At 37.9% G+C, this 16,734-nt stretch overlaps 1 protein-coding gene across 4 annotated transcripts in view; it reads right to left on the bottom strand.

Moving 5' to 3' along the window:
• The window catches only part of VPS41 (VPS41 subunit of HOPS complex), a 110,860-nt gene that overhangs the window by 80,485 nt on the left and 13,641 nt on the right, over positions 1 to 16,734 (bottom strand). For 3 of the 4 annotated variants that reach the window (XM_064443869.1, XM_064443868.1, XM_064443870.1), the window contains exons 3-4: positions 10,181 to 10,288; positions 7,141 to 7,218 (exon numbers count right to left, since the gene is read on the bottom strand). In XM_064443869.1, the coding sequence (XP_064299939.1) occupies positions 7,141 to 7,218; positions 10,181 to 10,288 (186 nt within the window). Of the gene's footprint in view, positions 1 to 3,348; positions 3,374 to 7,140; positions 7,219 to 10,180; positions 10,289 to 16,734 lie in introns of those variants that run through there. The other variant, XM_064443871.1, reaches the window with a different exon arrangement.

Below are 16,734 nucleotides of genomic sequence, written 5' to 3'. Positions count from 1 at the left end.
AGTAGTAATGTCCTTCATGTTTAGCATTCTCCCATAATGAGATATTTTACCCCCTAGAATTTTCCAGATTTCAATTTTTTTTTTAGAAAGCACAGAGTACAATAGGATCCTACTAAGTCAAAAGAAACTGAACTATTTACTATGTCTAGATGATTGTGACAAAACAGTATTCAGTCACAGCCCTTTACCTCATTAAGAGGTGACATTAACAATTTCTTACAAAAAAATCAGTGACATTAAAGAGGGCTACTAAGGTACTTTAAACGTATTACCTTAAGAATTGGTCATGAAATTCAACTGACAGACAACAGGATACTCACTCTGTAGCAAAGTGATTGGTATTGGAGAACAAAAAGGAAAGTTCTCCCTATGCTTCTATGTTGAAAAAAAACACATGAGGAAAAACAATGTACATCTGTAGAGTAATGAAGTTGTAAAAGATCATGCAGTCTAAGGATGGGGCTGACATTCTTCTCAAAAGAAGGTACATGGACAACAGAGCTGCTACTGGAAAGTCCAAAAGAGAAAGAAGAAACAACTGGAGTCCCAGAAACAGCTGACAGTACTTAAGCCTTCATACTTTAAATGAAATTAATGTAATTGACAGCATGCATGTTACTGTTTGTGACTGCACAAGCATGTGTTTGATTTGTATGAGCTAATGGCATTCAAGGAGTAAATGACTGGACCATACAAGACCTTCTGTAGCTGAACCCATACTCCCAACTAAACTTTTTAGGTTATTCTGCACTAAGCTACAGAGTTACTGCAAGCTACAAGCTTGAAAGAATAACTGAATAAAATGGTCACGCTTTCCTCAGCTTTGAGCTTATAAAAATTAATCATGTGCAATACTACAATTGTTTAAAACTTCCATATTTCATCCATACTCCAAGCAACATTTCTTGTAGTAATGAATGCCTTCCACACCCATCTGATCTCTCTAAGTAAAAATTTAAGCAATGCTCCCTTCAAAGCAAAGTTATATACAGTGGATACAAAGGTGATGTGCAAAACATCCACGAGAGGTTTTTTGGTTTCAGTCATGTCAGACAAGAAACTTTTCTAGACCTATGGAATAACAGCCCTGACACCACAATTTTTGCTAGTCTAGGCAAGCTACCTCACTTCTCATCCAGTGACAGAAACACAAAGGTACACCATGATTCCTGCCAAGGAAGGGGCCTAATCTTCAATAGCTCCACAGTTCCTACTGGAAACACTCCCAGTCACAAACAACCCAATAAGCACAGTACCAGAAGAAACAACATAAGACATACTTTTCAAGCCTTTGTAACATCCAAAAAGCCAGACTCAAAAGGCCATCTCAGTTACTCCCACAACTACTGTAAAAACCTCTGGATTTCCAAATTATCTGCAGTTAAAATGGAAAGACAGGTAGAGAGAAGCGGAAGAAAGGCTATTAAACAGGGGGTAGACATCCAAGTCTTAGAGCAAAATCCCAAATGATGGCACTTCTCTCCAGTTTTTCCATCGGGCAGAGCTAGGGGTTAACTTTCAGCATTTAAGCCATAGGACTGCACCACCCATTTGGATGGGAGGTCCCATGGAGGGGAAGGAAACCTGTCCCCTGCATAGACGCTCACTCCTACCAAAATGTTAATTTTTACTTTGGATTTTGGAGTCTACATTTACAGCAGCCCAGTTCATTTTGTACGAAACACAGGATTTCAGCTTCAGATTTAACAGGTGCAGTGACACCCTGCAAATACTAACACACAGCTACCCAGATCTTTACTCTAAATTCCGTTGCTTCATTTCATTTCCCAAATAAGTCTTCTTTCATAGTCTGACAGTGACAACTAAAATGATGTAGTTAAAGTAATAAACAGGGAATTTTAAGTAGCCTGTCAAAATAAGTGACATTTATATCATCTTAGTCTTAAACTCTCATGTAAAGTTCCATTCAAAGTAACTTCTTCATTATACAATCAAATGATAAAAGTTACCTTCCCCATTGAAAGATGCTGCATTATCTCTCTCAGCAGTTACTGGGCTCTGCATCATTTCCAGCAACAGCATTTAGTGCTTAACAACAGCTGCTTCTTCATTAGAAATATGTTTTCTTGTTAGCAATTAAACCCTTTCAAAAGCACGTCAAGTCAACAGAAACCTCTGACATTGTTGCAGCCTGCTGAGTTATCAGCAAAACCAACAGGCCACTGACTGACCTTTGAGCAAGTGAGTTGCTTGCTCCAGAGGCTGGTGAGTGCTCTAACTTTAATACACCCAGGGACAACAATACCACCACAGAAGAACTCCCCTTTTAATTTTTCAAGGTAGCAGAGATGACCTAGTGATTTCGGATTTCTGCCACTGATTAAAAAAACATAAAGAAACATTTAATGCTACACAATGTGAGACAATTAGAAAAAAATTGCGAGGCCAGGAAAGAAATACATGGTAAAAGGAAATGCTGCGAGGAGGGGCCTCTACTTAAAGTTTCATTCTTTCTGAAATTCCAGCAGTCTTGAATAGCTCACAAATGTTGCATACTAAAAGGACTTCAACTTCTATGCACTAATAGAAGCTTTAAAACACTATTTACATTGTTTTCTAGGCTCATGCATCACCTCTGAAACACCTCTTATGCATTAAACATTTATATCCACCCTACTTGTAAAAATAGGTGACGTCTCCCCTTCTCACAGAATATCACTGGCACCATTTTTGCTTTAAGCTTGATGTTTATTAGAAGACCAGAATGGGGACAGGTTTTCTTGCCCTTTGATATGTTTCTGATTTGTTACTTAACTAAACGTGTTTGTACAGCTTTCTTAATATCTACAAGTCCTTAATCCACAAGATGTCAGTTGAGGCAATAATTGTATTAATAAATTGTAGACAGTCTAAGAAGAAAAGAAAGATGGAGAGGCACTTGGAATTAACATGCTGTGAATCAGTCCTGCATCATCCTTTGTCAGTGGCATTAGCAGGCTTTTCTCTCCCCCCCCCCCCCCCCCCCCTTCTTGTTGCCTTTTAGTAATAATTTTCAGTGCATTTGACACATTTCATCTCACTCAATGCACTGAACCCTAATACAAGAGAACACCAGTTTGTCAAACATATGTTATTTGAGGATGCATATCAGTTAATCTTAGGTGGCTGACATTGTCAAAGACAGCCACACTGGCAAGGGCTGAAACACGCTAGGCAGGGAGGAAAGGGGGATCATGCAACAGCACAAGTGTGGCTGCTGAGATACCAGCACCATCCAAGGCCAAAGCCCCCAAATTCCTGTCTCTCAGCTCTCCCCAAACCAAAAAGTCTCACACACGAGTTTCAAAGCACACATTTCCACCGCTGTTGACAAGAGGAGTTGCAAACCTGAAAAGACTAGTCATCCACCTGGCACAGGATCCAGCATCAGATATTTTAAGAGCAGGATGAGAGCAAGACTCTTCCAAAAACACTTTTCAGTTGTCTATGTTAGTTTCACAGAAGCCTCTGTGAATATTTACGGGTCATGATCAAGTCTTTGCAGCACTAGGGCCAATATTTGTAACTCGGGATACACACATTGTTTTGCTCCTATGAATATTACAGATTGAAGTCTTAAGGTTTTTTTAAACAGCAAACAAAAAAGTATGTTACAATAGCAGAAATTCTAGGGATGCCAGGCTGTACATTTTGATGTTTCTGACATCTGTTTTTAGCAATTTAAAATGTTAAATGCATTCAGTCTTCAACAGGAAGGCCATCATTCAAAAATTGGCCATTTTTGAGATTATGCAACGTACCTGTGAGTTTTCTCAAAGTTCACAGGAGCTGGAGACATAAAGTAATTATGCTGCTAAACCTCTGAGACCAGCGTCTATTTCTGTTTTACAATTAGGCTCAAATCCACATGTAAGTCAATGTAAGTAAATGATTTATTATAAAAACAAAATTCTTATTTCTTCAATTTCCAAGCCCATTTATATCATTGAACATGGTTACATAAGATTAGGAAAGAAATATGGAAATCAAGAGGACTACAGTAACAGTAATGGTATTTTCTACATAGACTTAATATGAACTTGCAACTAAAATAAACTTTAAAAAAGGTTAAAATAAACCCCCACACCCCATTCTGGTTTATTTCACATACTAATAGTATTTCAGATCTAGTGACTTTTAAAGTTTCCTGTGTATGGTTTGTTTTTTCTATTTACACATTTAACAGACTTAGATGTATAGAAAAGCAATTAATTTATTCCCCAACATGGCTTTCAAAAAAACAAAACAAAAACCACCCTGAAAAATACAGATAAAGATTCAAACGCAGAACAATTCCTTGAATTACATCACTGATTTCTTTTGGACAAAGGGCTTCATGCTGCTATCCTTACTATTAATTTCTGCCATCTCATAAGACAGAAAACATCTGCTGAAAAGATTCTTTCAAAAAGAAAAATATGTAAAAGTCTCTCCCAAGTTACGCTGTTTACTTCAAACAGTGCCAAGATTTCAGTGGTAATATTGCTTGCTCTTTAATGAGAGATTATTTTATTTACTCAGAACAATTTTTATACGCTACTAATTTCCAGAAAGTAGTAACAACTAATACTTCTCCTATTTACAACTTCAAGGTAAAGCCGTATCTGCCATTCCACCACTGGAAATGCTTCTCAGAAGTAATTTGCTCATTTTGGACCCAACAAAGAACCCAAGAAAATACCACTAGAGAAAATACTCTTTGCCCCAGCACATTTACAAGGAATGCTTTGCATCTATAGGACTTCAGGAAGTGACTCACTTTCGTCTCAAGAAAGCGTTAGGTTTTATTTGGGATTTATGATATGGCAATGCTCTAATGCAAATCCCCCAGGATGAGAGACAGTAAAAAGATGCTGGTAGGGGAAAACAGAAGGAAGACCCCACCTAATATTTTGATAGTGATGTCTCTGGTCTGCAGTCCAAGATCTTGAAATTTCAGATTAGAAGGAAAATATTCTGACATACAGCAGCCACTGCAGAACAAACTGTCTATGGGTTCAACAGCCAACAACATTCATTCAGAAAACTTCTCTGTTAAAGCAGCCAAGGATGTCACAGAGCTGCTTTGTTTCTCATGTAGGCAGCCCATTCTGTTCTACAACACTTAGTAGTTCCTTAGAAAACTTTTCTTTTAAAGACAAGTGGTCCTAGATAAAAATCATTTTTCTTCAATCCATAAAAAAAAAAGAAGCACCCTTTCCACCTGATCCATGATATAATTTATCTGTTGCACTGGAGACATGTATGTTACGAAAAGAAACAGGAACATAAGAATAGAACCCAAGAAACACTTCTTTTTCCTATTCTCCATCTCAAAAAGCAGTTCATAGTCAAGCAACAGCTTAAAAAGAAATCATTGCCATGTCTATAAGAAGACATGGCACAAAAATCTTCATCCTGAAGCAGGTCAAGTTTGGAAAATGGATAACCAAGTAAGCACTGCAGAGCAGAAAGTGCTTTATATAGCCCAACCTTAACTTCATCATAAGAAACCACCCTCCCAGCAGGCACTGGTAGGAATTTTCATTAAGGAAAAGCAATGAAAAGAATAGCAGGTTTGGGTGGGTGGGTATAAAGAGAATGTCGGGATTTTGTTTTATAGACTTTAGTAGACAAGAGGTCCCCTTGTTCCTTGCTCTAAACCTAGGCAGTGCCTTAAGTCTTTACAGAAAGAGGAGGATTTCACCTTTCAGAACCATCGTGGGAAAAAAGGCTGTTGGTGATGCACCCAGGAAAAAAAAAAAGGCAGTTCTCCAAATGAACTCTTCCAAGTACCTGACACAGAGTGGAGTGAATACAAATGTAATACATTTAATGAGTGACTCAATAGAAAACCTCCACTTCATTGGAGTGAGTCTTTGAGTCAGTCTTTTACTGCAGAGATGGAAGAATTCAGGTATACTTTAATCCAGCCTGCCCCAAATGGATTACTGTGGAGAGAAAGAAACTGTATCTTTAGCAAGTAGCATACATGTAAAATAAACAAAACTGTAAGGGAGACACCAAAAGCTTTCCCTTTTTTGAAATGCAGTCAGCATCTCCTCTATGGGGCTGATGAGCATACAAAGTTAAAATAAGTAGAAGATCATAATTAGCTTGACTTTCATTAATACCCAGTAAGGTCACTGTCAATCTCACCAATGCTATACATAAAATTTCCTCCAAAGGTTGTGCCTAGGAGTCTAGGTTTTGGCTGTGACTCACCCACCCCGCCCCCCCCCAACCTAGCACAATTGCATAATTAGATTTTTCAAAAATATAAACAAAACCTTTCACCCCTCCCATGCAGCTAGCTGTGTCAGCTTTGGAACATACATTCTCTTTGCAAACATGCCAACATCTTGTGATGAATACTCTGACAAATGCTGACACTGCTATGAAAAACCAATGCTTGGCTACTAGATTTTATGACGATGCCAGGAGAAAAAAAAAAAAATACTAGTTCTCTTCCTCCCACCTCCCATGGAAGGCAGGGAATTTGAAAATGAGATATTAAAAAGCAAAACAAAAATTATCCAACAAATATCCACAACTGAAAGGAACATTTAATACTCTAGAACAAAGCTTTAACTTTAGCATTTCATTCACCCTCTAATATCAGGAAACCACAATAAGGAAAAAGTCTGCTGCTTCTCCTTCAATCAATACAATCCCTTAATAGTCGCACTTCAAAACATTCACATAAAATATTAGCATTATATATTTGCAGGAGATAAACTGAACCAGCAAGGCAATCAATCAATTTTCAATTACTTGTGGCAACTAGATAAGATGATAGCGCACACACTAACGACTGACAATAGCCACCTAATGAGCAGGCCCATGTGTTATGGAAGTCATGAGCCTCTGGGTTACATAATTAATAATACATATTGATGATTCTAAGTGGCTATTTCCTCTTCTGTCTTCAAAAACAATGTTTATTCTATGTATACTGAGATGTGCTCGTCACAAAACCATCCAGTTGTAACTTCTTTTTGCAAGAAGTTACATACGCTGCCTGTTATGTTATGGGGAGGGAGTTCAAGAAATGCATTAGTAAAATTTCAGGTGAAGCAAAAGCATTTACTTATTTATTACTTAGTACATTGCAGCATTTTTCCATCCCAGTAGATGTGTTCTGAATAACGCCATACTTACAACATCAAACTTCTGTGTGATGTTCCCCTGGACATCAAGTAAATAAACTTTGCCATAATGTGTTCCCAGTGCCAAAAACTGTAAAAGAGACAGACTGATTACATAAACAGAAAGACACCGCAACCAACTACAGCAATGCTAAATGAACTCAGGGATGTTTAGCAGATTAATGATTAGCAGCACCAGGGAAAAAACCCACCAACTTCTAGAAACAAACCTTAATTTAACTGCACCTAAAGAAAAAAACAGGGCTTCAAGCCCATATGACTGTGATAGTGCAAGTTAGCTGTCAGAATGAGTCATGAGGACCCTCATCCACTGACAACTAATGGTGTGTCTGCAGTCCGTACACACTGCCTGATGGACTGTGGCAGCAAATTAAAAATGCAGTGTGAAAGCAAGGACCAACACAGACCTGAAATAGTTCCCAGATCCTTTCTGCATCTTTGTTTCAATCATAATGGTTTCTTTTAGGCTTTACTTTCAGTTGCCCTTCACTGTTAACATAAAACCAAGACATTCAAACATAGCAAAAGGCCACCAGTAAGCCACTGGTAAAATACTGCTGAATTATGGAAGGTCTCTGATGCATTTAAGTACACAGATAACCACTGTTGTTTGTTTTCCTTCACACAGTAACACTCTTACTTTGAACACTCTCAAGGCAAATACAGTTTTCCTTGGAAATCTCAGGAGTATCCTTTTAAAAAAATAGTAGCAAAATAAAGAAACCTCCACACAAATGCCTGCTATCGCAAACTTATTTTGATACAAACAAGAAGGGAATTGATTCTGAGCAATCTGCTGTTAATTGAGCCATGTGAACAACACCTAAACAGAAAAGGAAGAACTTCGGTACTACCTGATTTATGACAGTGGTTTCTTTTATTCCCTCCCGCCTTTCAGCATTACTCAAATAGTCTAGGTTCCTCAATTCTCTGTATTTCACTGCATGTGAGCATGCTTCATTGCAACCTATAATGAAATGCTCAAATTTACAGGCACTGCTAAGCGTGTCAGTCAGGCAGCACAATCTTTAAAAAATAACCTTACAGAAAGTCAAGGTTTAAAAGGATTTATCAAAATAGAATTGCTTAAAATGAAATTTCAGTTCAGGCACTTAAAATATGAAGCTACATTAAAAGGAGTCAAAAAAGGGAAAGAAGGGGTTCATTAGATATTCATCCCCTGCAATGCCTTTCACTCCTGCAAGGTTGCCTTTTTTCAGGAAGAAAAAAGTCCCCCGGGTAAAAAAATCAATACTGGTTAATAAAACATCAGGTGTGCAGACATAACTAGGTATGACTATTCCACTGCACAGGCCTGCTTGAATGCACCAGGTGCCATGACGATTAGTCATCCAGTGCAGACAGCAAGCCTGGTGAAAATATGATGCTTTAGCAGTGAAAAGAAAAAAAAATCTGGGGGGAAATTAGTCTGAATACAGAAGCCAGATTTTCAGGATTCCCAGCAAAGTTAAACTGCTTTAATCAGAGGCATAGTTTACATAGTACTGTATAATTTTGCTACTGATGACTCTTTAGCTGAGTTTCCCCTGCTCTTGCGCGGGGGGGGAATATCAAACCAAACCCAGAAGAAAACAGAAAACACCCTTGCAAAACCTATAGCCCAGCTCCATTTTTAAGCTCTCTGTTCTAAGAGACCTATTCCTAAAAGACTCCAGTAGCTGGCTTCTAACAACGTTGATCCTTCTCATAAATAGTGTATCTAGTTTGCTGGAAAACTAAAAGTGCTGGGATGCTTAAACAGCTTTCCTGTATTGTCACTCTTTGTGACATTAAAAGCTGTATCCGCACACATCCTTATAGAAAAATCCTGTTCATCTCTTGGCTTTCAAAATTTACCTGAGCTTCAGGAAAAAAGGTAACACAAACAAGCCACTGACCAGGAGAAAATGCTTGACAATTTTCCAAATATCTGTGTAATTCTAAGTTGTCAAAAAACATTTTTAAAAGACTTATTGTTTTCATTTGCACAGTTAAAATACAAGCTTCATCTTAAGAGCCTCTTGAGCCATGGCAACAGTCCTCTGAGCAAATGAAACACAGCACAAGTCAATCTAAAAATATAGCCAAATAATAGAGATAGAACCCTCAACAGTAACTGTTAAGGAGCTGTTACTGGCTGTGAAAAATTATACATTCAGAAAACAGCTTTTCTGTTTTACATACTAATAGTTACTTGACAAATCATTAACTCATACTTTCAGATGCTCTTCAGCATTCCTCAATATTTTAAAATATTGTTCAGTATTTATAAAAGAGGAGAAAACTCAGAAAATTAGAAAGTAATTGTTTAAGTCACTAAAGAAACATATAAAGTTTCTTCCTTGTAAGAACAAATGCATGATTCTTTGTAAATTTTCTTTGCTTTGCAGTGTCCCTCATTTTCTCCCTCTACTCTTGTAGGTCTCAAACCTTACCAGTATCAGAGCATGCACATTCCCTCTCCTTGTTTTTAACATATTGAATCAGGGAAGGGGAACAGGGAAGTGTTAGTATGACACTCCCCAAAAAACTCCAACCAAATTAAAAACAAATATTGTAATTACTTTCTTCTACACTGTATTAACATAAACTGGGCTGTCTTCCACAGCTGAATATATGCTAAGATGGCCCCTAGCATGACCAAGTCTGACTTCAGTGATTCAGGCTGTACAAATAAGCACACTATACACCAATTTCCTTTCTGAATAAAGAAAAATTGGGACTGTATCCTAATTCTAGTTCATAATACTGTCCATAATTAAAATTGAGTAGTCATTTTCCCAGTAGCTTATGAAAACATCCTTCAATGTTCAATTCACTGCACCTTGAATTCTTACCTCATTTTCTCACTGAGAAAGTGTGCACTGTTCAACACAAGTTTACCATGAATTTTGTTTATATTGTTGTTGGCTTGCACTGCTCCTCTAGATTTGGCAGCAGTTCTACACAGAAATATATTGATGCATTATAAGCACAGATAAATACATAAAACCAAGAAGAAGTTATATCTCTGCCACAGAGTCACATAATACCTTTTCATGCACCGTCATGCAGCTGGCTGCATCCTTCTGGAGAATTTCGGTCACTCCATTAGAAAGCCGTTCATACTTCAGCTTAGGTTCTTCTTCACTCTCATCTTCCTAAATTTTTAAGAGTGTAAGGAAAAGGGAACAAGAAAAACCACAACATTTAGAAGTTTATTTTAAATTAAAACAAATTAAAAGATACCCCAAAACTATCACACAGCAACAAGCGAAGATGGGTCATTATTATCTCTTAAAAACAGCCATTACAATCAAAAGCCAATCTTTCACATATTTATCACTGGAGGGGACTTGGGTTGTGCTTTGCTGTTATTAATTTCTCTTTTTACTCCAAAGTTCTGGGTGCAAACAAAGACTGCATAGCAGCATAACAATTCAGCTGTAAGAGGCACTTAGTTGATATCTAAAAAGCAAGAAAAAAATGTACACCTGTACTTCGTTACATAAAGTTAGTAATTCTAATTTAGAAGAAAAATTAAAAAGGGATGGATATGGAAGAACAGATAATGATAAAATAAAGTCTGCCAATGTAGCCACAATTAACTCTAAACTGAAGCATGCAGGTTACAAGAAACTTCAAGACCTTTACAAGATGCTGCACCTCTGTACGAAGGATAGAGGCAAAATGCTGTGAACAAAAATAAAAAGAATCCACTACAAATAAGTTAATTGTATAAAATGCACCAACAGGTTTATGTTTAAAATAAATAGACTATAAATATGTTGTTGTAAAGCTGTCTGGGAAAAGGATCCAGACACAACATATTCCTATATCATCTGCATGCGAGGAACTTTTTCTGGTAAATACCAAAGCTTTTCTCGCCTTTTCAAGCATGTTAGGTATTATCACCCAACCACTACGTAAATGCAAAGAAAGACAATGCACCTATTGGCTCAGAGTCAAGAGAGAGGAGACTAAGCTAAAAACACAAGCAGCAAATTCATTGATAAAAGAACACCCAACACATTTATCTCTTAGGAAAAGAAAATCCAAGGCCCAAAATAGTTCCCTCATAATAGGTATCTACCTGTAACAGATGGTCTACTGAAATACAATGCCAGAGAGAGATTCCATAAGCTTCAGTAAGCCTCAGTTAATACTATACATGCATAGACATACTCAAATCCATACATATCCCTTGGTCCTCACTGGGAAACAGTATGCCTGCAATAATAGCCTCCTATGCTCACTATTAGTTCTAATGAACACATCAACGTTGAGTGTGTTTCCCACATAAAACATGTCTTTCATTCCTAAGCAACCAGAATATACCAGTGCAGTGCTCTAGTAAAGGAGCACCTTTACTTCCCATCAACCACCGCTTTCCAATCCCTAGACTAGAAAAATAAAAATGCACAATGTCAGCCTATGGCAGAACAACAGTATTTGTGCAACATTTTCTTGTAGGTAATGATGTGAAAAAATACATTTAGAAAAGAGACATGTAATAAAATATATTTTGTTTAAACTGCCTTTGGAGTACTAAAGCCAGTCTCTCTAAAGTTAAATGTTATGTCCATTTACCATGCACGCTACCATCACTGTAATATGTGCATACCCTGATACAAAACAGATGAGCGCCATACAGACATGTGGAAACATTCAAATTTAGCCCCATGCTTACATAAATATGCTGCAAAGAGAGGCCCTTTTAAAATGTTATTTGAGAGTTATATGACAGCATACAAAAGAGATTAATATAGGGATGTCAGCGGTCCATGACGTAGCAGTCTGAAGTGAGGTGTCAAAACGTCCAAAATGTCCAAAAGAAACAATTTTATTCAGTAAATCTAACACTGAACAAAGTTGTTACTAGACAGAATGACAATGTCAAATTACAGGGCTGTATATAAATCAGCCAAATTCCTTGTGCCTAGAGATCCTTAATAAATGACTACGGGGTAGAGGGAGGAGTAAAGTCAAAGAAAAAAAAGCATACATGTGATGGAAGGAGGGCATAAGGAAGTACGTGTCCATTTTCCAGCAATTAATACATTACTGCGTTTTATACATTGCTTACAAAGATTACACTTTAAATGCATGGGTAATCACTGAAAATTTTAGAAAAGTAAAAACTGAACTCCAGTCATCTAGTTTTTGTAAGATCCCATATGTTGCTGGAGTCTGGACATTCAGTGTGCACCAATGTGAAAAAGTTAATTCTAGTCTCTCAAATAGTTTGCATAAAAGCATTCATCCATGGGCCATTAGATAAAGTTACTGTAAGTAAGTTTTGCCTGTCTCATTTATGAGTGAAAATTAAGTAATTTTTCCTGCACATGCATATACAAAAAATACATATTTTCAAAAGTCAGTGCACCGAAGCATCCTGCTAGGCTTCAAAAAAAGTAAATAAAATTAAAACTTCCAATATTAGGCACGATGTTGTACACATTTCGTGCTTTCTTGACAGGTATCTTTTCTGTTAAGTAGAAGTCAATTTAAAGGTGAATTGAAATGGGGCGGGAGACCTTGCTGTAAACAAAATGAAATGAAAAAGGAGATTTGCAAAACTGCAAGATTTCTCTACTGCTTCAGACTCTGCCTCATATATTAAATGCATTCAATGGTCTCTTATTCAGAGTTTAATAATTTTAAAGGTATTTTTCTATCAGGAAAAGCTTTTATGCAGTCTGAACTTCTAAAGTAAACACAAGCCAGTGTTAATAAAAAGCAAATCAATAATTTTTGTTAAATTTTAATAATCCTTAAAACCTACAAATAAAACCATCAACAGCCTGAGTTGAGATGACAGTTAGCTGTGTTTCTATGACAACCTAGAGGAATAGTACAAGTCCTGACTTGCAGCAAAGCTAAGATATAAACAGTGACATTTACCCCATACAGGAAAACGCACAGCTTTCCTGTTTTAAGGGGAGGGGGATCAATTTCTCAACTAACATGGATTTTTACTAAGTGTATGGCACTTTAATTAAAGATAAGTCCTTTAAACCATCCTAGAAGACATTTGAAAAGAAATTTTATAGCACTGCTTCTTGTACCATCGCTTAACACTTCTACTTTTCTGCTTAAAAAAAAAACAAAGCAAAACAAGCTGAACAACACTGAATTATGAAATTCTTGTCAAATATGTTAAGAGGAAAAGAAATATATATTGCATGAAACATGTAAAGTGCTCCACATGTGGCTGACTTAAATTCTGAAAGGGACAGAGAGACCCACAGAGCTGACAGGAGGAAGCTACCTTCGTGGTGTTTTAAAATAATGACCATTTTTCAACCACAAGAATGCTAATTTGAAGCACATATTCCATCTAGTTTTCTACTTGCCTTTTACTGCTGAAGGTAGCAGTCAAATTGTTAAAAGTACACTTTAAAGAACAGGTATCCATAAACTTTTCCCATTGAAAGCACATTTCCAATGGAATGAAATACTCTAAATTAACCAGTAAGACTAATACAAATCCCTTCCTACTAAGAGCTCTTCCATTTGTCACTGCTGAACTCCAGAATTGAAAACAAACACCTCTTCCCACACCTAACACCTAGTAGGTCTGAAACTCACTACCAACTCTTCTGTAGCAGACTTACAAAACCGAGGAAAACTGCAAACATGCAATAAACTCTCAAAAGGCCAGTGCCACAGCAAGGGATGCTCATCTGCCTTTCTGAATGCAGGTTCGCAGCCTTCTTCAGATATTCTGCCCCGCCTCTCCCAGCTTTGCCTACAGGAAGAAATGCAGTGGAATCGCAAGTACAAAAAAATAAATCTTCAATCAGTCCTCACAAAGAAAATTTCCAGAAGGAACCTGTGGGCAGCTCCCGGAGTTATTCCATTAGCCCACATTTGCTCCTGCAGCAGAGGATCTGCCCACAGGACAGTCTGTCACATGAACTACATGCTCTACTGATTGCGGATACTCTAATTATGTTACGGGCACTGACAGCAAAGTGTCATCCTTCCTGCAAGATTTGCCCTCGAAGTTTTTCAAAGCCTTTATGGAAATAAATGGTGCATACATTATAAGGCAAGTGCCTTTCCTCTTTGCTGCACATCTTCTGTCCAGTCCCAGCTAGAATTCCAATTACTAGAGGTCGCCATTCCAGCCTTGTTTACACCTGCAAGTTTTGACCCTGCAAAGCATTTAAACTCAAATACAAAGATAATAGAAAGATATGTGAGGTCCATCACTCAAGCAATTTCAAAGGAGCTACACTCACACTCTATCACAACAAGGCCCCGGTGTCACAGGTGTTCCTAAAAGGTCATGTCTTGAAAAAAGACAAAGCAAACAAACAAAACCCACAGCTCATTTTCATTTTTTTCATGTTTGCTTTCAAGTTCATTTCAGAGATTATAAGAAAAATGTTAAATTAGCTCAATTTCCTCCTAGTTTAGAGGCCATAAAAAGTGCTCTGCCTCTGCATACCTGAATAGTTAATGTTTAGGACACACTCTAAAATTTCATTTAAAAAAACAACAAACCAACCAAAAAAAAAAACCAACCAAAAAAACCCACTCTGCTGCCAAAGTGCAAACCCAACATTCCTGCTAAAAAGTGAGAAGCTACTTAGCAATTTGTGAGAATAGCTTTTCATGACATTTAATACAGGCCAGATCTTTGGAAACCCATGTAAAAACCTACTAAGAAATCAGCATTTTTATTTAAAGTCATCACTACCATGCAGAAGAAAAAAAATAAACTAATTAGTTAAATCTCCAGAATTATTAGTTTACAAACTATGTGAAAATCTCTAGTAGAGCCAAAAAAATCAAGTCCATTTATTTTTGAGTTAAAATAAAGGTTCACTGAAAATCCTCAGTCATGCAAAAGTGAAGAAATGCTCCTTAGTGCTCTGCTGGTGGCAGCTACACCTATTACAGAAATTCAATGTCAAATACAAAAAAAACCCACACAAACAAACAAACAAAACCACCATAAAAAGACCTCAGGCCCCAGAACACAGTTTCAAGGAAGAATAACTTAATTCTCTTCTACATGTACCGAAAGTGCATCAAAATACCCAGCAGAACTCAGCTGCCAAGATCATGTATTACCTTTTTGGTCTTGACATCCTGACTTGATCCAAAGCATAACCATCTCCAACTGTTAAAATTTTAATGGAAATTATGTCTTAATCAGGGGGTTGGACTGGTTGTCTCAGTTCTGTTTTTGAGGACCTGTGGGATGGTGGACTGGGAAGGATCTTTCCTCTACAAATCCACTAAGCCACTCATTGCTCCAATGACAATTACCTGAGTGGCTGGTACCCTGCTGAGAAGCAGAATGGGTGCCTTCTAACCACACTCCTATAAAGATGCATCATCAGTGGGGATTTACAGCATGGCCTGACCCCCAGGCCATCCACTAACCCCTCCTATCATGAACATTGCCTGGGAGGGCAGGACTGCACCAGGGAGGGCATGCAAACCTCAGTTTGGACAAGGGGTCCCAACAAGCGCCTTAGAAACTTCAGGATAACTCTCACACGATTTCCATGAGGAAGCAGGTACTACCCAACAACAGATACAGCTAAAATTTTTTATTTAACCTTCACCTCATTACCATACCTGGGAATTGTACCACATGGGCCCAGAAAAGAAATTATTTTCAGTCTTTATCCTCTCCAGTTCTGATCCCAGACCTTTGTTAGGACCTGACTACCTTGCTTCATTCAGGGTCAAGAGATACTGATACACTAATTTATAAATGAACCCCAAATTCTTCAGAGAAGATACTTACCTAACACTGAGTCCCTCAGACAAGCAGGTTCACTGTTCCATTAATTTGCCATCTCTAGTTCTCTCTACCCAGATCATATTTAGGCTAAATGTAGCCCAGATAACCTGGTAATCGAGATGACCAGACACCAGTCTCCATATTCCTATACCACACCAGGAATATCCATGGGTATCATTTCTCACTTCCTGCTTTACCAAATATATTTACTTTTTCTAATATTTGTATGCTAAAACAGTGAGACTTCCCATATTTTTTGCACCTAAAGGCACTAACTAGGCCTGACACACTGTATAATTTCTCCAACCTGGAAATAATGCTTCAGTTTAGACACCCTTGCTCAGCTAGGACAATGAGCAGTTTCTTCAGCCTGGCCTGAAGGGCAAGGCAAGATGCAGGCACAGAAATTCTATACTGCAGTTCTGCAGGGCTGGCTCTGCTCACTGGGCTACTCTGGATTTTGGGATGCCAATGGAAAAGGAAACAAGTGACTGCTTGCCACAATACTACATCAGACAGAGGTTGAAGGGGGTGGCCTGACTTTAAAGCACCAGCCAATCCTACCTACAATACAACTATCCTAAGCCAACAGGTTAAGGGTGCTGGCTCCCAGTATAAAACTTAACTCCACTTTTAAGACTGCAAAGTCCTGAACCCTCACAAGCAAGAGGAAATATAACCTTGCCCTAGCCTCCCACTTCCAAACCCACTCTGCTTTTTGTCCCCTGGTAACCACCAGATGATACCCTAACTCCCCTCAAACACTTCACCAAACCCTTCCGGCCCGGAATCCCATGCTAATTTCATCACCGCCAGTGTGCCTGCCAGGACACTGATTTT

This window comes from Phalacrocorax carbo, chromosome 2, assembly GCF_963921805.1.
Source record: "Phalacrocorax carbo chromosome 2, bPhaCar2.1, whole genome shotgun sequence".
Taxonomy (NCBI): Eukaryota; Metazoa; Chordata; class Aves; order Suliformes; family Phalacrocoracidae; genus Phalacrocorax; species Phalacrocorax carbo.
The sequence above is the reverse complement of the archived record's forward strand: the minus strand, read 5'-3'. Positions and strand labels throughout refer to the sequence as shown.